The sequence below is a fragment of the Sarcophilus harrisii genome, chromosome 3, assembly GCF_902635505.1.
Source record: "Sarcophilus harrisii chromosome 3, mSarHar1.11, whole genome shotgun sequence".
NCBI classification, from domain to species: domain Eukaryota; kingdom Metazoa; phylum Chordata; class Mammalia; order Dasyuromorphia; family Dasyuridae; genus Sarcophilus; species Sarcophilus harrisii.
The window spans coordinates 415,905,131-415,928,340 of NC_045428.1; the positions used below are offsets into that span (position 1 = coordinate 415,905,131).

Sequence of the window (23,210 nt, forward strand, 5' to 3'; positions counted from 1 at the left end):
ATATTTAGAATTTAGGGCACAAGAGTAAAAAGTAATATCTTTGTCTTTTGTAAATTGTGAGATCTTTTGTTCCATTATCACCCCTTACTTACACTCTATCCTGGCAAAACTTAGAGGCAAACAATGGGAAATGATTTATATACATATATATATTTTAGAAAGCTTTAAAGAATATAAGCTTCTTAAATATATTTATATGTATATATAAATACATATATGTTTGTATTGTATACATATACATATATATATATATATATATATGTGACTAGATAGATATACAGAAATGTGTGTGTATGTATACATGCCCAGAATGGTGAGAGACAGTGAAAAAAAGTGAGACAAAAGAGTATCTGGAAATCATCAACTCCATTTCAGTCATTTATTGAAATAAACTTAATCGTTTATAAATAAACTATTTAAATTTATTTAGTTTAAATTTAAATAGTTTATAAATAAAAATAAATAAATAAGCCTCTATTTAATCCCCATTCCTGCTTTAATAATGATTAATAATTCCTATAAAGTTTTTATGTCTTTTGGGTGAATTGATTGGCATCTGTATTTGTGTGTGTGTGTGTATACTAATCACACTAATATACTGGTATATACTAATGACTTTGGTATACAGGTCAATCACTCTGTTTGTCCCACTGTTGAATACATATAACATCTTTGCTTCTCTACTATGTTCATATTAAACCATAAATAATATTACTGCATTCCACCCTTCCCCATACAAATGGGTAGCCAAGCCAATGAACAGCACAGAAATCTAGGTCAAGCTATGAATTTTCCCTTTGCCATCATTTGAGGGGCATGGAGTGTTTATGACAAAATTTATAATTTAGTGGATGATAAAAGGCAGATCTGTAGTTTGGCCTCCTCTTTCTTTTTTTCCTAATATCTTTTAGATATAAATGAAAAAAAAAATTTGAAGATAGGTGAAATTTCTAGAGTGAATTCTAGAGAAAATGGTTTCAATGTGTTAAGCAACTAGTTTAATAATAACAAAAATAATAATTGACATATATATAGCCCTTTAACAATTATAAAGCACTTTAATTATATTATCACATTTGAGTCCCCTATATATAGGATATAGATATTACAAGTATTTTTATATCCATTTTGCAGATGAGCAAACTGAGTCTGACAGAGATTAAGTTGCTCCCTCAGGATTATTTAACTAGTAAGAATTAGAGTTGAAAGTTGAATCTGTCCCTTGATGATGATAGTCCAACATTCTGATTTTCAGATAAGATCAGTTTGAAGATTATTTTTTCATTCTATAATCCAACTCTGCAAATAGTATTTTGTTAACTTGCTCAAGATGAGGATGGGCTAAAACTAGAGACAGAAGTTACAAGATGATAGAGCCACAATGTAGCCACTAAGAAATGCCTACTACCAGGTGATACTCCCTCTAGATAAGCAAGTGTTCTTTTTTCTTAGGAACTATGAAATATGTATATCTGTTAAGTAAGTGGGGGGGGGGGGAGAGGAGAGCAAAGAATTTTGGGAGAAATGAGGTACCCTTGACCTTGACATTGAAGCATATGCCTTATTCTCTGTTGGTTAAGAGAACCATAAAAATAAAGCAGCAGGCCATAAAATGTAAACATATGTACTGCTTCTCCTTAGCATAATTACTATAGACAGATGCTTAGATTCTTTGCCAAGTGATATGAGAACCAGTAGGGAAATGGGAATAGCTAGGCCAAAAACTGGTAAGAAAATTGGAACATGGATGAACCTGGCAGCATTTGTTATGCCAATTAGAATTTTGATGAGGCTGGCACCTTTTTTGAAAACTACTTATAAGACTGGACTATAGCACTAAATGCCACATTGAAATTTATGAATCTAGCATAAACCATATTTGCTTGTGCATTTTCTCTCCCTCCACATCACTTTTCAGGAAAAGGCACAGCCTTTGAAATCTGTTTAATTTCAGTCTACTTAGCAATAACCTTGAACCCCTAATAAAATTAGTTGAAAAGGTATAAGCTGTGGTTAATTAAAACTTTCTTCATAAAAGCAAATGGATGAATGTTCAACTCCTGTTCGTGCCTCTTCATTTTCACTTATCAAGCCTTCAAATACTTCTAATAGTTGCTATAATTGATAGCCAAGACACTCCCTCTTGAGAAAATTATATAACAACTGCCAAAGTTAATGGTTTTTGGCCAGTAACCTAGAACACTTTCTCATTGTCACAATTTAGGGACAAAAGTTATGAAAATAGGAGGGAAATCATGTAAGTAAATGTAATAATTTCTGAAGAAATATGCAAAAATTTAATACACCTGTGTTTGCTGTAATCTACTTCCATTTACCAAGTAAAAGATTACTGAAGTATTTCCAAATGCTGATAGTTCAGAACAAGAATGCTGATTTCGAAATTTGATTTTATAGTTCTCTAAGGTATTGACATACAAGGAAATTATATTTTAAATGTGGTTGGTCAAAAGCATGACATATAGCACTCGTGGTAAGACAAGAGTATTATGAAATCTATGAAAGGGAAAAAGTGATTCCACTGTTCTGAAAGTATCAAAGACTAAAAAAAGAAAGACTATGAGGAAGTTGTCAAGTTAACCTGTTAGCACCCCAAATGGTTTTGTTTCTAAATATTGAGATCATTTCTAAATTATATAAAGATCTGAATGAAATTTATAATATGTCATTCCTCATTTGATAAATGGTCAAATGATATGAACAGGCAGTTTTCAGATGAATAAAGCTATCTATAGTCATGTGAGAAAATGCTCTATATTATTATTGATTAGAGAAATGCAAATTAAAACAACTCTGAGGTACTACCTTATACCTTCAGATTGGCTAAAATGACAGAAAAAGAAAATGATAAATGCTGGAGGGGATATGGGAAAATAGAAGACTAATACATTGTTGGTAGAGTTGTGAAATGATCCAATTATTCTGAAGAGCAATTTGGAACTGTGCCCAATGGACTATAAAACTGTGTATACCCTTTGATCCAGCAGTGCCTCTACTGGATCTGTATCCCAAAAAAGATAATTAAAAAGAAAAGAGAAAATAATCCACATGTACAAAAATCTTTGTAACAACTCTTTTTGTGTTGGCAAAGATTTGGAAATTGAGGGGATGCCCATCAACTGGGGAATGGCTGAACAAGTTGTAGAATATGAATGTAATGTACTTGTTTTATAAGAAATGATGAGCAGGGTGCTTTCAGAAAAACCTGAGAAGACTTACATAAACTGATACTCAATGAAGTGAGGAGAACTAGGAGAACATTGTACACAATAACAGCAACATTTTATAATGATCAACTATGATAGACTTAGCTCTTCTCAGCAATACAGTGATCCAAGACAATTCCAAAAGATTTGGAATGGAAAATGCCAACCATATCCAAAGAACTATAGAGACTGAATGCAATTGAAGCATATTATTTTTGCTTTTTTTCTATTTGTTTTTTGTCTTTTTTTCTTTGTTTTTTTCCTTCTTTCTGATTCTTCTTTCACAATATTACTATTATGGGAATATATTTTAAATGATTGTACATGTATCATCCTAAATTGCTTGATGTCTTGGGGAGGGAGGAAGAAAAAGAAGGGAGACAAACTTGGAACTCAAAATCTTAGGAATATGAAAGTAGAAAATTGTCTTTACATGTAATTGGAAAAAATAAAATATTATTAAATGAAAAAATAAGAATTTTTTTAAATTGAGGATATTTTTCTTCTCTTTAGATGGTTCTTTGAAGTGGTCTGACAAGACTGCCCTGTCCTATACAAACTGGAAAACAGGAAGACAGACAATAAAAACCAAGGAATTTTTTGCTGGCTTAAATACTGAGGGCTTTTGGGATATCTACTCTTATGATACTGTTGGAGAAGCTCTTTATTTTCACCAACGCAGCATTCTTGCTTGTAAAATTGAAATGGGTAAGTTAATGAATCTAATTGTGATAATTAAGAGAAAAATGAAACAGGGTTGAATATTAGTTAAAATGGCTTTGTTCTCATTATAATTAGAAAGGGAGAATTTAAATTCATAGGTGACAGTTTTTTAGCATAATGGGAAGTGATCCAAAAAACTGCCTAGAAAAATACTAAGGATGTAATCCCGTGATTGATTAGGACTTTGGCAATCAAATCCATTTGCAGCCTATTGACTAGAAAAAATGTGGAGAGCTTAAAGATAGTTCAAGAGGAAACTCTGCAAAATCTAAAAAGCAAATACTGGCCGTAGCTTAAGATTGGATTTTTTAAAAGTTGGACAGGGGTCACTGAAGATTTGAATTCAAGGAGAGGCAGCAAGGTAGAGGGTAGAGAGAACCAGTCAGAGTCAGGAAGACTTGTGTTGAAGTTTGGCCTCTGACAAATGCTAACTGTGGGACTCTGGGTGATTAATTCATTTAACCAGTCAATGCCACTAAATAATTCTCTGACACTGTAAGCTGCAGAGTTAGTGCTGATCTGCTCTAGTAAAGAGATTTTGTCACCAGAATTTTCCTATATCAATGAAATCATAGGTCCAGTTCTTCTTACAACCACCACTACTACCAAAAAAAAATATGGAAATAAGAATGAAATGTAAGTTAAAGAATTGCCTTTCCCTTATTTTGTAAAGGATTATCATGTAATAATATATTTAAATAACAATCAAAGGATTTCAAAGCACCTTCCTCATAATTCTATGCAGTATTTTCATCCCCATTTTACAGCTTTAAAATCTGAAGTACCCAGAAGTTATGGGACTTGTCTATTCAGATCCAGGTCTGTATTCAAGTCTGGAACTCCATCTACTCTGTCATATTGCTTGTTCATAATTACACTGGACTTAAAACTAGACATCCTGGGCTCAAGTCACAGCTCCAACACTTACTAACCTCTCCATTTCTCATCTCTAAAATTGGAATCCTTGCTCTACTTACCTTATAAGGTTGCTAGACAAAAACCTTCAAGTGTCTGTGTGAGCAACTGTTAATTACAACCTACCAGAAGTGACTACAAATAGTAACTAGAATCATTCATTGAGAATGTGGGGCACAAATTTAAGTGGGAATTGTTTTAGTTAGCGCTAAGAACTTACTGATAATGAAAATAAAACATTGTTTAGGGAAATTATGAAATTTCATTTTAGTTTTGAAATACTAGGTTAGACAAGAGGTAGCTCTTAATGGAAATATAGAAGCAGTTTTCACAATCTGCTGATAGATATTAGCAGCTTCCTTCCTTTACTTAATATCTTACTAGAATGCTGTAACAGTGAATGGGTAAAAGGGATGAAGTATCTTTCATTTGACCATTTCCTAGGTCTTTCTACAATATATTCATCAGTCTTAGACTGGTGTCACATGCGTGTCACACTTCACAGGGATGGGTTAGATTATGGTCCATAGGTAAACTACTTATCCTCTTCTTTTTCTTGACTTCTTTTCCTTGAAAGAGAAACCAATATCAGGGACCAAGAACTGTATTTCATTTTGTCTTGACATCCCATTTTTTATAAGTAAATATTTGAATTTGATTTTATTTTATCTGGGGCCCATCCAAATGCCCCTTTATGGAAATTCTGACATGTCACCTACAAGCTATCTATAGTAGCTATTAATAACTTTAGGCCAATCATTTAACCTTCAGAAGTTAGTTTCTTCATCTGACAAAGAGACCCAGACTACACAGTCTATAAAATTGCTTCCAAGTCTGACATTCTGGGACTATGAGACTTGAGGAGTATGGCATGATCTAAATTGTCATTATTCAGTCCTATCATGAATCTTCACAAACAAACAAAAAACGACACACACAAAGAGTAGATAACCAGTAGTGTCCTGGAAATATTTACAATTTATTCTCTAGGGGAGAAAATATATGTATGATTTACTTTAATCTGCATTATCATCATTTTCTCCGTCAAAAAGTCAATAAATCAAGTCCCGATTTGTAGTATTTGCCAAGTTTCAATGTATGTATATTCATATTAAAATTTTCACAATCAGCTTAAGCCATTACAAACTAATTCTAGCACAAAATAGCTTAAATTTAAATTATACCTACATTACTGTTATATTATCCTAAGTTGTATTTCAAAAGAAACCAATTATATTGAAATATGGTTGTTATTTTTAAAATTAAGTTCAGGACCTCAAGTTGTAAACTGTTCCATACTACACTTTTCACCTCACTCCCTGTTTTCCTAAATCTAGCTCACTCTTTAAGGGTCAGTATAAGCCCCATGATGTTCTTTATGAAACCCTGTCTAACAAAGCCAGAATTCATTGATCTCTTCTTTCTCTGAATTCTTTACTGTCACCACACAACTTAATATTTAATAGTGCTGGGAATCTTTATATATGTGTTTTCTCTCTCCAACTAAACTTCAAACACCCTGATTTCAGGGCTTATTCCTTCAAAGCACCTGGCATAGTAGTGAGCTTGTAACATGACTTTACAAATATTTGGGTGGTTGATTTAAAATAAGTATATTATAATCATCCTTTAATTCTAAATATTCTCTATTTACTTACAAAATTTTAATGATGAATTGAGCACTATACCTTTAAATAGTATATCACCCTGTATAGTGCTTAGCACATAGCCTTACACCCAGTAGGCACTTAATAGATACTGACTTTCTGAAATGTAATTTGAATTTGCTTAAATTCAAGCACTAATACCTTATTAACATTGTAGTTGACTACAAGGAAGAATACAATCGTACTCTGCCACAATTAATTCCATATGAAGATTCCATATATAATGTTGTTCAAAAAAAGGTCACATGGTATGAAGCATTGAAAGAATGTTCCCAAAATGAAGGCTCCTTAGCAAGTGTGCATGACAAAAATGGTCAGTTCTTTTTGGAGGATCTTGCAAAACGTGATGGATTTCCATTATGGACTGGATTGTCAAGTCATGATGTAAGTAGCATATTACAGAATTATGGGTATAAAGCTTTCTCACACATATTCAGTCAGCATTATCTTCATTTAGTAGATGGAAGCATTCAGCTCATAAATTATGTATGAATCATAAATAGGTCCTGCCCATAAATAATTAATTCTAAAAATTACTCTAAATTTGATGTCTTTTAGATATGATTTCCAAAGCTGGCATGATAATTCAGTATAGTGTATTAAATTGAGTCTACATATCAGTTCTATTGGGGATTTTCTATTTAAAAACCTTTCTTGCTTCCCAGTCCAAAGCACCCAAATATCCTAAGAATTATTATAGCTCTGGATCACATTGTATTATCTATCTCACCAGAAATCCATGTGGCCTATTGAGATTTTGATTAGAGGTAAAAATTGTGGGGTCAGATATCATATACATGGTCCCTCTTACAAGCCCTCATTCTCTTCTTGTGTGCCTATCCCTCCTTCTTTGACACCATTAAATAGATTTATTTCCACTTTTTCTATCTAAATTGTAGCTGATATAAAATTACAATGCCAATGAATCATGTGAAAAATATGGCCTCTATAGTGATCCTGACAGAAACCAAATATAGTGATAGTAGTAGGCTTTGAGATTGTAATTCTAGAATTACAATAGATGCTAGGAAACAATTGCTTATGACAATTTGAAGAAATTTTATTCATATACATAAAATAGGATCAGAGGATTATGTAGACATTGAAGGGACCCACTTGAGAATTTTATACATTTTTATAATTGAGGTTCCAAGATATAAGATCTCAATGTTATATTTGTAAAATGAAGGAGTTAGACATAGTTATCTCTAAGATTCCTTCTAGCTCTAAATATCTTATCTCTATCTTTAGGATGCATTTTAACTAAAAAGAAAAAAGTTCTTTAAGATTATCACATTCAAATGGCTCCCAGCATTTGCCACAATTTATAGAACAACTTTTTTAAAAGTCAGTCATGTAGAGACAGAATAAAACCTCAAGCTGAATATTCTAATTTCAACTTGTTTATAAGAAAGTGTTCTAAATTTTGTGTAAAATCCTGAAATTGAAAGTCCTAGATTAATAAACCAAATGAAGATACAATTAATGAAACAAAGAAATATAAAACTAGTGTGTCATTCCATTTTAAGTGCATATGGCATTTTTAAAATCTAGATTGGATCTAGATTCAGAATCTCATTATTATTCATTAAAATAGGGAAATAATTCAATTTTTGAATGGTCTGATGGAAGCACATTTGACTATAGTCCATGGAAGGAACAAAATTCTACGGGAAATTGTGTTGTCTTGCATCCCAATGGAATTTGGAAGTATGAAAAATGCAGTTCTGTTATGGATGGTGCTATTTGTTATATACCTAAAAAAGGTAAGTCTTGCTTTAGAATGTCGTTTGTTGCAGGCATATATTATATAACACTATCTTGGCGGTTCCTTTTCTAGAAAGTGGAGGGACTGCATCAAAGGTATTTGACCACTTACCCATCAGTAAAATGAGATATAACTTCTACTTTCTCCCTGTTCCACTCTCCTTTCTGAATGTGTGAATCAGGCTAGTTCTCTCAGACTTTTTGTGAGGGAACTTACTACATTTATATCAGCAACAATAAAAATATCAGAGGATCAATAAACTTTAGAGCTGGAAGGGTACCTTAGAAATTATCTGGCCTCATCTCCTGGTTTTATATGTAAGGAAGCTGAGGCCCAAAGAGGTTAAATATTGATTGTCCAAGATCACATGGTTTTATGGATGGTGGGAACTCTTCACAGACTTAAATTATTATTTATCCATGAAAACATTTAGATCATTTGAAGACAGTATTGTTGAAATGAAAATATATGTAAAATTCTCACCTTTGGACACAGGAACTGCAAGATATGTAATTTTAGAGAAGTTTCTCTAAAGCAAGGCTTCTTAATTAACATAGAGTCCAGGGACCCATGAACATGGATGAGAAAAAATATATATCTTTATTTTAATATGATTGATTTCATTTTTTTTCATATTCTAAGAAGAAATCCATGACACACCAAAAAATTAAAGCCTTTGTCCTGGAATTTCATGATAGTTCTGATAGGATAGATAGGATGCAAAATGTAATGAATATTCATCCTTACCCAAGATTTAAAAGGTTACATTTAAGTCAGGAAACATTTATTAAGCACCCACTGTGTGCAAGACACTGTACTAATAAGCACTGGAGGGTATAAGTCCCTGACCTCAAGAAATGGAAAGGTACATTGAGTCAGAGATCCTGAATTCGCATTATAGTTCTGCTATTTAGAATCTCTGTGACCTTGGTTCTTCCATCTTTTAATTTGGATTCAATCTTTAAGATACCTTTCAACTCTAAATCCTTTGACCCAGTATGAAAAACTTACAATGAAAAGTTATTTAAAACAGCTTTTCAAATTACTCTTTAATAGTTATTGTTAGCCTCTAGAATATAAATAAATTATTGCATTTACTACTACTTAATATAAATTGGAATTGATGAGCTGCCTCTCATTTGCAAGTTTATGGTAAAGGTACCAACCTATAAATGTTCAGAGAGATAGTGATTAATATTTATATAGTGTTTAGGGCAGCTAGGTAGTGCAATGATAGAGTTCTGGTCCAGAAGTCAGGAAGATTTGTCTGAGTTCAAATCTGGCCTCAGATATTAATTATGTGACACTAGGCAAGTTACTTAACTTTTTTGTCTCAGTTTCCTCGTTTGTAAAATGAGTTGGAAAAAGAAATGGCAAACCACTCTAATATCTTTGCCAAACAAACAAATTGGGATCACAAAGAATCAGATATGACCAAAACAACTGAACAAGAATAATAACAAAGTATAATTCTTATTCTAGGTCGGTCATTGGATCAATACAAAAACCCAGGGAGATAGGTGTCATAATTGTCCTCATTTTATAGATTTGGAAACTAAAACAAACAGATTAAATGATTTACCCAATTAATTCCAGACCCAACACCCTAGCAGAAGTTTTCTATTTAAACCAAATCTACTAAACATCTTTTGTCCTAAAACAAAAAATGACTCCAAACTTCTCTTACCATGGCATAGAAATTGCTTTTGTTACTTAGAGTAGAAAGAAAAGTGAGAGGCAAGTAAATGATTCCAAGATGTTATGCTCATCAGCCTGGAAATAGTGGTACCATGTAGAATAACATGGAAGTTAGGATGAAAGGGCATTATTTATGGAAATAGTTTTGGATCTAATCAGTTTCTGATAGTCATGTGGAAATATCCTTTAGGCAGCTAGAGATATAAAAAGTTCAAGACTAGAGGTGAAAAGAATCCTCAAAATGAGTGATGTAGCAACAATATTATTCAATGATCAATTCTGTTGGATGTGGCTCTTTTCAACAATGAGGTAATTCAAGTGTTCTAATAGACTTGTTTTTAAAAGATCCATCTGCATCCAAAAAGAGGACTGTGGGGACTGAATATGGATCCCTGCATGGGATTTTTACCTTTTTTATTTTGAAAATAAAAGGCTATTTTTTTTTTAATGTGAGGATGGAAAGTAAAAGAATGGGTAAGTGTCTTTGTGAAATTAAGCTCACAGAGAGGGAAAACCAAAAGAATAAGAACTGAGTCTAGGAGATTTCAAGTTACAAGTTGATGATAGCTGTCATAGTTGCCTCAGAATAAAGGAGAAACATCAAGGAGGCATAATATATAAGTGAATTAGATTTAAGTGAGGGAAGGCTATACAAAGTTACAATCTCACTCTTTCCTCCAGAGCTATCTTGCTCCAGTAGCAAGATATATATATCAGGTTGACTGGAGAAGACCCTAGATGTGATAGAAAACCTTGGCTTTTTTAAGCTGAGGTCTTTAATAGGTCTGTTTGTCTGAGGCAACACCAATTCTACTAGAGGATATTGGGGTTAATAAGGGAGGCAAATCAGTGTCGGAAAATCCAAGGAAAGAGAAAATTTCAGCAATTATCTGAGTTGTTCCTTATCTTTGCTTTTTGATTTTTAGTATAAAAATAATATAAGTTCATGGTTTACAAAACACCTCCAACTGTGAGCCAAGTCCAGTAGAAAGTGTTAGACTCCATTGCAATCCATACTTAAATAAGAATACTCTCTGCAGAATTCCCAACATATAATCATTTGACCATCATTCAAGACCTCTTGGATTCCAAAGCAGAATATTTCACTTGAGGATAGCTTGCAAGCCCCTCCATACAATACTTTAGAAAAATTATTTAGGTAATTATTGTATTTCCTTCAAGCTCTAAATCTGATCCTACTCTCTCTGAGCCCCAGTTTCCTTACATATAAAGGAGGATGATTGTATTAGTTGTACATTTTACCTCAGAGGATTATTCTAAGGGGAATGCTTTGCAAACTTTACAATTTTATATAAATGTTGAGTTTTATTCCCCTTTTTTGGAAGGAGAGGAGAGTATCATGTTATGATGGCAGGTGGATTCAGAGGACCTAGTTCAAATCCTGCCTTAGTCTCTTAACAACCTTTATGATTTTAACAAATCATTTAACTTTCCCTGGGCTTCAGTTTCCTTATCAATAAAATGAGGAAGATGGACTAGATGTCCTCTGAGGTCTCTTCTAGTTCTTCATCTATTATCCTATGAAGGTTGTCTTCTAATTACAATAGTTTTAAAAAACTATATCTCAAAAAAGTGAACTCTAAGAAGAGAAGGACCCTTGCCCTTCATGAGATTTTATATTGCTACCTGATGACAGGTTGTCCTGTGCTAAAAAAGAGACACTTTATTTTATTTGGAAGATACAGTTTCTCCTATATACCTTTAAGTAATCAACTTCTTAATCTTTTTTTGCAGCTAAACAGCAACCTTCTCAAAAATCCTCATCACGGTGCCCATCACACAAAGGGACCCCATGGATTCCATTTGGAGATTCCTGTTATACCTTTGACAAGGCATTATACAATTTCTCTGAGGCCAAACAACTGTGTCCAGAACTTGGTATGGGACTCTTCTTGTTACTTAATTTAAATTAGCTCAGGGTGAAATTAAGAAAACAAAAGCAAAGAAATTCACAATGATTTATATCATTCTAGATAACAATACAGTTTCAGTGAAAATAGTAAAAAAAAAAATTATTTTTGAGTTATGGCAGTAATGAGGCAAGTATATGGGTCATTTTATTAGATCTCCAATTCATGGATACACAATTCATGGAGATCATTTACTGAGATTGGGAAAATGCCCTCTTCATTGCATATCTAGTAGAGTGTCCATACAGTCGGTATCCTTGCATTAACAATTTAATCACACAAATCATCCAATTATCCTGCTCTTGTCTATGACGAGTCTCCTAATTTTTTTTTTTATCTGAAAGGATGTTCTAATGGATGATAGCTGTTGAGTAATTGTATCTATGATGTGTTAATTCCACATATCAAACTTAAGATAAATTAAGAAAACCCTAACAGTAAAGGATGTAAAGAATTCAAATTCTCTTTGGAGCTTTTATCCATGTAGTAATAGTCTTGTCATTTTAGGCAGCTAGGTGGAGCAGTGGTTGGCATTTTGGGCTTCGCGTCAGAAAAACCTGGAGTCATTCCACTCTCAGATATTTCCTAGCTATGTGACCATGGACAAGTCACTTAAACTTTGCCTTAGTTCCCTCCTCTGTGAAATGAGGATATTAGTACCATTTAATCTGCCATAGTTGTTATGATGATAAAATGAAATAATATTTAAGCACTTTGCAAGTCTTAAAGCACTATATAAATACTTGCTTTCATTATTATGATCAGTATGTATAATTTGGGACAAATGGTAGAATTCAGTTAGTATAAAATATATTTAATAGGTGCATCTATACCTTTCTTTTCTGTTAATTATCTTACCAAAAGTTATTCTGACAGTACACTAACTCTTAGGTATCTATATCTCCTGCACAATCACCTGCTGCAGGTCCTTCTTATTCCATGACTCCTCTTGGAGACTGAACATGGCTTCCTGAAGAGGACAACAGTCTAACTACAATGCTGGACCAACCAATAAATCAGCAAGCATTTATTGAGCACCTACACAATATACTAAACAGTAGGCTAAGTATTAAGCATACAAAGACAAAAGTGGCAGTCATTGACCTCAGCAAGCTCACACTCTTAATTCTGTGCCCACAGACCCTTTCCTTGGAAACTGATGAGAAATTGTGATAGGATTATATAATCCTTTTAAAGGTCTATGCTTTGACTTCCCAGTTAAACATTTCTATTCCAGGATCCAGTAATTCTTGAGAAATGAGGCAGCATGTTTGTGAACTGATGATAGACATGAGGGATCAAAGCTACTTAGCCTAGTCTTCTACTTACCAATCAGTTCTTATTTTGAGGACCTGCAATGGGCAGGTAAAAGTCTATTTCTATGACCAAATGTACTTGTTTAAATTCTGTAATGAAGAGAAGGTATTTTGGAAGGCTTCTAGGACCCAAAGCATATTAGAAACATTTAATTTCTCTATTAAAAACTGTTATAAGCATAAGGTGATGTTTCAGTCAAGTTAAAAATAACTGGCTGTTTTTCTATCACCTTATTTCCCTAGTCATTATCTCTAGTGGTTATGACACAGAAAGCCCAGAAGACTGAACCCTAAGGATTACATAAAGATATTTCTAAGAAGTTAAAAGCCTTTAGGTACAAAATTATCAACCTTGAAATGTGGGAGCCGTTCTTTTATACTGGCTCTCTTTTTAGGGAAATAGAGATATGTGTTGCATAATTCTAGAAGCTACAGGTTATATGTGGCCTCTTTTAGGTTAGTTTCAATATAAAAGCTTAGGATTTTTAGGTGAAGATTGATTTTTACATGGTTCAAACTGTATCTTTTTTATATTAACATTTTTCCATAATAGCATTCTTTAATGTATTACGGATTAGCCATTTGTCTATATTGAAAATTTCTAAAGTAGATATGCCTTTAATATACTTAATTGTACTACTTCAGATAGTGCAGCAACCATTGTTACCATAAAAAATGAAGATGAGAATATGTTTGTGAGCAGAATGATAAGAGAACATAATTATGTCACGATGAGAGTTTGGCTTGGATTATCTCAACACTCTAATGGTAAGAATTACTTTTCTGTGTGTTCTTTGTCCAGACAAATCTCCAATTGGTCTCATAGAAACTTGTCTAATTTTCAGCCTTTTCCAGAGAATATAAAATGATGAACTTTACCAAAAAAAATTCTTCATTGTTCAAGCTCCTGCAACTTTAGTACTGATATAAGGTTCTATGGTTGTTTAGTCTGAGTGCAAATCAATCAACAGACATTTATTGAGTACCTACTATGTGAAAGGCAATTAGGATACAAAGATAAAAGATGCTGCCCTAAAGGAGTTTACATCCCTATGGAAAAGACGGAAGTTATGCAAGGAGAAATGACAGAAATATGCAAGACATAGGAAGCAGAGGGTGGGTTTAAGAATGATTTTTATTTTAGATGTGTGAATTTTAAGATATCTTTGTGACATCCAATTAGAAATGATCAATATAATAGTAATAATAATAATAGCTGGTACTTCATAATATATTATCTTAGTTGATCTTTGACAATCCTGTGACATAAATGCTATTATCATCTCCATTTTAGAGATAAGAAAATTGAGGCAGTAGCTGTTAAAAGTTCAGTCTTCACTGTACTTACATATTAATTCCTAAAAGTGATTAATCTGTATTTGTACCTTGGCTTAACACCTAAGCAATTAATTTAAAGCAGTTTTTCATTGGTGGAAGTTTTCAGAAGGATTTTGGCTTAACTTGAATTAAACAAAGAGAAAGAATTAGGGCTATTTCTAAAGCTAAAAGTATATTTGTAGTGAAGATGCTTTCATCCAAACCACATTGTAAGGAATATAACTCTTCATAATTCATAATTTTCTCATATGTTTAGTTAAAATCTTAGAGGTGATAACCAAACCTTACTATAATCCCTTCCTACAGATGAGTCTTGGAGCTGGTTGGATAATTCAGTAGTAGAGTATGTCAAATGGGGAAATGAAAGTAAGAACATTGGAAAGTGTAGCATTTTGCTGGCCTCAAGTGAAATGTGGACTAAAGTTAAATGTGACCAAGGTTATGGAAGAGTTGTCTGCAAAGTTCCTATGGGTAAGTTTTGTCTTGGTCTTATACTATGTAGAGGTTTATACTAAATTAAAATATTTCTGTAGAGTTGCATGTTGCCAGAAAAATGATAAAAATATCAAGCAGGGGCAAAGGTTTGGCTTTGGTTCAAGGTTTATCAATCCCTGAAGTAAAACTCCATTGAATTATGGAGACTCATTTGGAAACTAACAAACATATTTAACCTTCATGTAAATAAATTTTAAAAATTTAAAACTCCTTCCTTTTATAGGAAATTTTTAACTTTGAAAACTTTTTAAAAACTTGATTTAAGGGCAGCTAGGTAGTGCAGTGGATAGAGCACCAGCCCTGAAATCAGGAGGACCTAAATTCAAATCTGACCTCTGACATTTAACACTTCCTAGCTGTGTGACCCTGGGCAAGCCTCTTAACATCCTAATTGCTTCAGCAAAAAACAAAACAAACAAACAACAACAACAAAAAAAAAAAAAAAACTTTGATTTAACTGAGGCAGCAGAGAATAATAACAAAAATCCAAAATTAGTACCAAAGGACCTGAATTTTCCATTTATGTGATTTTAAGGAAAATCACTTAACCAGTCCATACCTCAATTTCTTCATCTGTAAAATTAGGATAGAAAAGATGCTATTTAAGGTCTCTTTCAACTCTAAGTTTATGATCATATGAATGTAGATTTCATACTGAACCTCTTTTTATTTCATTATTAATTTACTTTTCTTCTTTCCTCAGACCCATTAAATTTCACTGTAACATTGAATCTATTCATGGATTGTTTTTAATTGTTACTAACTACTGAAAATTATCAGGGGAGAATATAATTACACAGATGTTTCATTACTCACTAGTACCATAGTATAAAATATCACAATAATGATTTTATTTCCGGGAGAAAAAGCTGAATTTTTCACAATTCATCACTTCTTTACATGTGCAGGTTGGGAGTGAAGGGGAGGCAAAACACATTCCCACTTCAATGAGCAGAAGATTAAAGATGAAACATTGGTGCTAATTTATTAATCACTGTAGGACTGGAATTGTGGAAAGCTAGAAATCTATAGCTTAAATCACTCTGGTATTTAGATCATTTAAAATTAAACAGTATTAAGTGATTCACAAATAACAGTTTAACCAGGGCAAAGGAAAATTCCCTGTAATTATAGATCAGTCCAATGCAAATGAAACATAAGAAGATTGTAGTTTTTAGCATCTTGTCTAGGATCAAAAAATATCCTGAAGCGTGATACTTTAAAAAGACTGCTCTGAGAATATGAGAATTGTAAAAGTTTCTTGATCTTTTTTTTAGAAGAAATTGCTCTATAAGTTAACAGAATATTAATTAAATGCATTTTATACAGTAAATGGAGTAGTTAGATGGTACAATTGATAAGGTGCCTGAAGTCAAGAGTACCTGAATTCAAATCCAGCCTCAGATACTCACTAGCTGGGCAAGTCACTTAATCCTGTTTGCCTCAGTTCCTCATCTGTAAAATGAGTTGGATAAGGAAATAGTAAATCACTCTAATAGCTCTGCCAAAAAAAAAAAACAAACGGAGTCACAAAGAGTGGGACATGATTAAAAAAGACGAACAAGAAATATAGTAAATAATGTGGGGTTTTTTTTTCCAAATTAATTGTTGAAGTTAAGTTTCTTTCTCTGTAAAGTGAGCTGGAGAAAAAATGGCAAACCACTCTATTACCTTTGCCAAGAAACCTCATAAATTGAGTCACAAAGAGAAAAACACAACTAAAACAACTGAACAACTAAAACATAAACTTTATATATAATTTGTAAAGCACTTTACAAATATTATCACATATGACTCTCACAAACTTGGGAGATAGATGCTATTATTACCACCATTTTATAGATGAGGAAACTGAGTCAGATAGAAAGAAGTCCACAGTCATACAGCTTTGAAGTATCTGATTGAAACACACTTTAGGATTTTATGTTTACTGCCATATTTTAAAAAAAAAAAAAACTTTTACATTAAAACTATAAAAAGTAGATTATTTTTTCTTCTTTCATTTCCTCCAACATCTAATCTCTCTCTCTCTATTACAGGAACAAACTACAAAGCAGCTGCTATCACCATTGCTGTTATACCTTTCTTAGTCCTTGTCTGTGTTCTGGTTTGGTACTTCTACCAAAAGAAACGTTTTCACTGGGCTGGCTTCTCCTTGGTGCGCTTTGACCACGGAGTAGATGAAGACGAGATTGTGCTTCCATCATTCCAGGACTGAATTATTCTAAAAACTTATTGATCTTGTCATTTGTTAAAGAAAAGTACATTTTCAAACTTTCAAGGAGCATGGTATCTATTTCACCAGGACCAAATTTAAAGCCTTTAGGAATATTTTAGGTCTTGAAAGTTTGGTTGATTTTTTTTTATTAATATGCATACTCAGTCACATGCCGGTTTTATTATTTTAATTATTAGAATGGTGAGATCGAATGAAAATGCAAATGAATATGCAAATAAAAGATAATTTAATGGGCATTTAAGCTGACCATGTCACACACAACATAGGAAACAGAATATATAAGAAAACAAATGAATACTGTTGTGCTAGATCATACATCTCTAATTGATGGAAAAACTGAAGGTAGAAGTTATGTTATATTAGAACTTTCTGCCTTGTGGATACTACAGTTTCCCATTTGTTCAATCATATTACAACAGGTATATTCTGATTATGTAGAACAAAGTATATAATCAGAGAACAACTAAATTTAAAATCTTAATTATTTTTAAAAAATTAAAGATGTCTAGAGAGGAGTGGTTTTTTCCTTTATCCTTTGCCTCAGGCTGAGAAATAGGAGTTAAGGAGAGGGAGAAGGGGAAAGAGGGAGTAACTAATTTTTTTTTCCTAATGTGAAACCATGAGAAATATTGATTAGCGCCTGCTTGTCAACTTTTGGCAAACTGCTACTTATACTACACATTTTGATTATAACTAAGACTTCTTTCTTCTCAAAGATTCATTTCTTATTCATAGTTTTGCTTGGAATGATGCAGCTCTCACCTTAAAAAAGTTTTGGTTCTTCATTTCCTGAAGCATGGGGAGGAAACACTATTTTCAAGTTAGATGAGCATTCAGTTCACCCCATTACGGTGACAGTGTTTTTATGTAATTATACATGTACTGAAGGTCATTGTTTCCCATTAAAGGGAACCAAGTAAAGCAGCAACTGGAAAATGAGACACGATATACCTCACTGGGCTAATTTTTGACTAAGATAATTTTGACTGAGACTGGTTTCCTATCTTTCTACTACCAAAGAAGAACTAAGAATATTGATGGACAAGCATTTATTAAATGTTTATAATGTGCCAGAGGCTGTGTTAAGCACTGGTTATATAAAGACAAAAGCAGTATTTGCTCCTAAGGAGCTTCCATTCTAATTAGGCAGAAGGAAACATGTAAATAAGTAGCTGGTACATACAAGACAATCTTAAGGGGCAATGAAGATGAATGGGACTGATTGAGTCCCTGTTCCCAGAACTGGAACTCTAGGGGGTCATATGATCTCTGGAGGGATGAACTTTAAACCCTGGGATACAGAAAGCTGCAGGAAATGATGTGCCCTGTTGGAGGCAGCCAACATTGGTGACCATTGGTCAAGGATGATTATGTCCTTTTAGTCTATCCAATGAGCTGGGGTGGCTCCCAGATGTATCTGGCCCTTTCCCTGCAGGGACTAATGCTTTCTCTTTGTACCTGAAGATGTCTCTGATTAGTTAATTGGGAAAGGGGGTCTTGCACCAGTCCCACAAACACACAAAGAGAATAATGGATGTATCCTATACCTGTGAACACGGATTTTTAAGTTAAGATTTAAAATTATTACAATTCCTATTATGATGTTTAATATGATTTACCTAGGAACATTAATTTTCTTCAGTTAATGCTATAACATTTTCTAATTTGGAATCTAGTTCTAATGATGGCACCTTCTAGAAATGCTAATTTTGTATAAATGTTTTATTCAGTATTCTACTTATAAATATTTGTACTTCTGAGAATTTTTGTATACAAATATGCATAGTTTTATTTTATCGCTTGCTCCCAAAGCTATTAAATTATGTTAAAGTTGTGAATAGTTTTCTAAGTCTTAATATATTCTTCAAATATCTTGTTTTATTGGAATAAACAAATGTCTTAAGTTCATACTAATTTCTTCATCCTAGAAATTGTACAATATAGCATCTGAGTCCATATCATTAAAAGAGTTAAGACAATGTATTTATGGGAGATGTATAAATTTGTACATAACAAGTGCCTTAAGTTTTTTTTTTAATAAAAACAATTGGAATTTTTGGGGAAATTATTTCCAGACTGTGATTCATTAGAGTGTATAATGTTATGAGAAAATGAATGGTTTGCTGTCCTGATCAGAATTCCCTGCTTTAAAACACTGAAATCCTTACCAACATTGTAAAATTAAATTGCCAGCTATCCTTCATATTTCTGATGGATCCATTTTCATAAACTGAGAGTTGACTCATTTAGTGAATTAAATGTGCACATTTTTAGATTTCTTAGAATATTTAGAATTGATTCCCATTCAAATTCAGTATCATCTTTGCACTTTCCTCTCTATTTTGTCTATTTCAATATGGATGAGTTTGGGGGTGGGGAGGAATAGAAGAGCCTTAGGAAAAACTGACTTAGGTGCATTTAGTGGTGTGGGTATAAGTGGAATAATTAAAAATGTGCCTTCAAACCAATCTTCACTGATCTAACAACTTCCTGACAAAATAGCTGCTTGAATGAGAGACTGCTCAATTCCCACATACCTACTCCATCAAAATCCTGAAGTTTATAACAGAACAAATAATCTAGAATGTCAATGGGAACCTCCAGTAAGTGGCATCTTCCACCCCAAAATTGCACAAAAAGTGGACTAGAAGCCCATGGAAAGTAAGGGAAAGGGTCCCTTCTCCAAAGTGAGCACCAGTATAGCTGGAGATAGAAGGCTCTTCTGAGAAAGTTGCAGGATAAAGACTTTGGAAGCCCTGGAGATGGACAGTGGATATGGATAACAATCAGAAACACTAACCAACAAAGTTGCAAAGATCAGATCCTAACAGCTTAGGATCAAGTACTCTGAGACCCTAACACTTCATCTTGGGATGCCTAGGCCATCCTAGGGAGGGCCTAGAAGAACCAGGGCTCTGAAACTCAAATTGGAAGGAGGAGGAACATTGAAGGTCCGGGAATGTCAATGCAAAAACCAAGAGATCTAGAGTAAGATGAAGTGCGGCCCAAAACCGCCGGTTAGGAATTGGGGAAGTTGTGAGAGAAGTTGAAGGCAAAACCACAAAGTCCCAATTCAGGAATTTTAAACTTCAGGGAGCTAGGCCAATCAGGTGTCTGCCCTAAGTCTTCTCAAGATATTAACAATTGCATAAAAACAAACAACTTTGAAAATTGGAAATCCTGATCAACATAATGGAATCAACTGTAATTCCAGAGGATTCACAATAAAAAACATGCTACCTCCAAATAGCTGATGAATTCAGAGGGTAGATTGAAGCATATTTGGGGCAAGAAAGAAATAGTTAATGTAGAGATTTGTCTTACCTGACAATTCACATTTGTAATGTTTTGTTTTTCTCACTTTCTCAATGAATGGGAGAAGAGGAAATGGAAAAGAAAGAAATTGGAACTGAAGATAAAATTGAATTATTAAAAAATAACAACTCCCCTGCTCAAGAGGGTAACTTTAAAATAACTACACAATTTTTTGCAGATTATACACAGTTCAAAAATGTTTGTTCAGGGTGAAACTAAAGACCTTTCTGGATCTCTTTCCTTCTCCCTAAACTCAATAATTATTAGTTTTTTTCCCCCTACTCCTCCTTAACCAAATTCAAAGCCTAAAATCTAAATAGCTATTTAAAACTAGCATTAAAAGGTGAGAAAATCTTAATGTCACTTTCTCCTAGATAATAACCCTGTATTTAATATGGGCCACATTTTAGGCATCATATAAAACCAAAAGAGGAGAATCTTTGAGTCAAAGGCATTTTTAGCCCCATGCTACCCCATCTTGACACACATCATACTACATCACTGGTTCTAACAACCTCTTTGAATACACAATTTCAAATAAAAAGAAGTTGAAGGTTCCAGAACACTATAAGGATTAGAGAAAAATTTAAACTGGATAGAAAAAATTAAATGAACTGAATCTTTTTTAAGCAAAGGGAATTACAAGACAAGAGAATGTCTAAAATCAGTCTTCAAACTGAGTGGATGCCCATCAGTTGGGGGATGGCTGAATAAATTATGGTATATGAATGTTTTAGAATATTATTATTCTATAAGAAACTATGAACAAGATGATTTCAGAAAAGCCTGTAGATACTTGCATAAACTGATGCTAAGTGAAGTAAGTAGAACCAAGAGAACATTATACACAACAACAAGATTATGTTATGTTCAACTCTGATGGATGTGGCTCTTTTCAACAATGAGGTGATTCAGGCCAATTCCAATGAACTTATGATAGAGAGAACCATCTTCATCCAGAAAAAGGACATAGGGACTGAATATGGATCACAACATAGTATTTTCACCTTTTTTGTTGTTATTTGCTTGCTTTTTCTCATTTTTTTTCCTTTTTGATCTGATTTTTCTTGTGTAGCATGATAATTGTGAAAATATGTATAGAAGAATTGCACATGTTTAACCTATATTGGATTATTTGCTGTCCAGGAGAAGTGGTAGGGGAAAGAGAGGGAAAAAATTTATAGAGGTTGAGTTTGGTCTAATTCAAGTTTCTATTAGTAATTCAATTCTATCTTTTACAAATATATGCTTGTATGTTTTATTTGTATTAAAAAAAAATTTTTTAGAATTACTGTTAAGAATTATATTCTCAATTTATATAAGAATTCACTTTTGTTGGATCCATATATATTTCACTGAGCTAGAAATTTCTTTCAAAATCCATATATTTACTAGTTTTCATTAAACATATATGTATATGAAATATACATACACATGTGTGCACACACACACATACACACATCCCCATAGTTCCCAGAATACAAACAAGAATATTGTGTTGCTCCCCCTAGTGGATTAACATAAGATATAAGTGATTATATTTTAAAATGTCAGCTATTTAATTTTGTTAAATTACCTACATGACATTCTTTTTTAAATCAACAAATGAATTACCACATTTGTGAGAAGGTTTACACTGTGGAAAAATAATATGGGACCTTAATAATGAAAGTGATTGGTGAAGATATAATCATTATCTGAAAGCGTTTTATAAATAGTTTTTGGATTCTAAACTTATTTTTTACAGTGTTGTTTACAATTTTCCTTAAATGCTGAAGGATCCTTATTTATTCAAAATTGTACCTAGGTTGATACTGGGTCTATATCAATGTACTTCTAGATGAAAATAAAATTGTTAACATGGGGGAATGGTTAAATGGTATTGCCTTAATATAATAGAAAGCCATAATGAAATAAATGAGTGATATGAAGAAATTTGGAAAGATCTTTATGAAATACTGAGAAATTAAGATAAGTATTAACTATAAAAATGGAGTACAACCTATTTCAAAGGGAAAGTGAATGAAAAGAAATGGACAAAAAATCTTTATGAGAATTCACAGGGAGTTACTGAATTATGAAACTTTATGGGATTTGGGACTTCATTAGTGGACAGAAACTCCCTTAAGCAATGATTTTCAACAATTGTTCTATATCTTAAAGTCTTAGAATTTCCTGGGACATGTGATTTGGTAGTTTATCCAGTCATAGAAATAGTATTGACACTAAGACTTCAATTTCCTACACCTAAACTGCCTTTCTTTGGGTATTAAAATGAATTCATTTAAATGGAAATGCAAAGCAAATTTAATTGGTTGTTTTGTTCTTCAGTGCTGTTTTTAAGAAAACATTTCATTTTTTAAATCTAATGCTCTCCAATATTCAAATTAATCTGTTTGATGGGATATTCAGATATTAGTTGTTATTGTTGGGTTTTGGTTTATGTTTCTGTTTATTTTTTCCACTTTTAAGAAGTGAAAAAACTTTAACAACCAACACTGAGGCCTCTTAGTTCTGTTGCTCTACTAGAAGTAATCTTAAACTTTTTTGGAGGAGCCAGCCCTTTGTGAAAGGCGTATAT

The 23,210-nt window shown here is 32.9% G+C and overlaps 1 protein-coding gene across 1 annotated transcript in view; it reads left to right on the forward strand.

Moving 5' to 3' along the window:
- LOC100913237 (CD302 antigen) overlaps positions 1-23,210 on the forward strand; it is a 176,982-nt gene that overhangs the window by 96,390 nt on the left and 57,382 nt on the right. The window contains exons 29-34 of the mRNA XM_023499237.2: positions 3,738-3,932; positions 6,687-6,913; positions 8,127-8,295; positions 11,751-11,894; positions 13,888-14,010; positions 14,887-15,051. Of these exons, the coding sequence (XP_023355005.1) occupies positions 3,738-3,932; positions 6,687-6,913; positions 8,127-8,295; positions 11,751-11,894; positions 13,888-14,010; positions 14,887-15,051 (1,023 nt within the window). The remainder of the gene's footprint in view (positions 1-3,737; positions 3,933-6,686; positions 6,914-8,126; positions 8,296-11,750; positions 11,895-13,887; positions 14,011-14,886; positions 15,052-23,210) is intronic.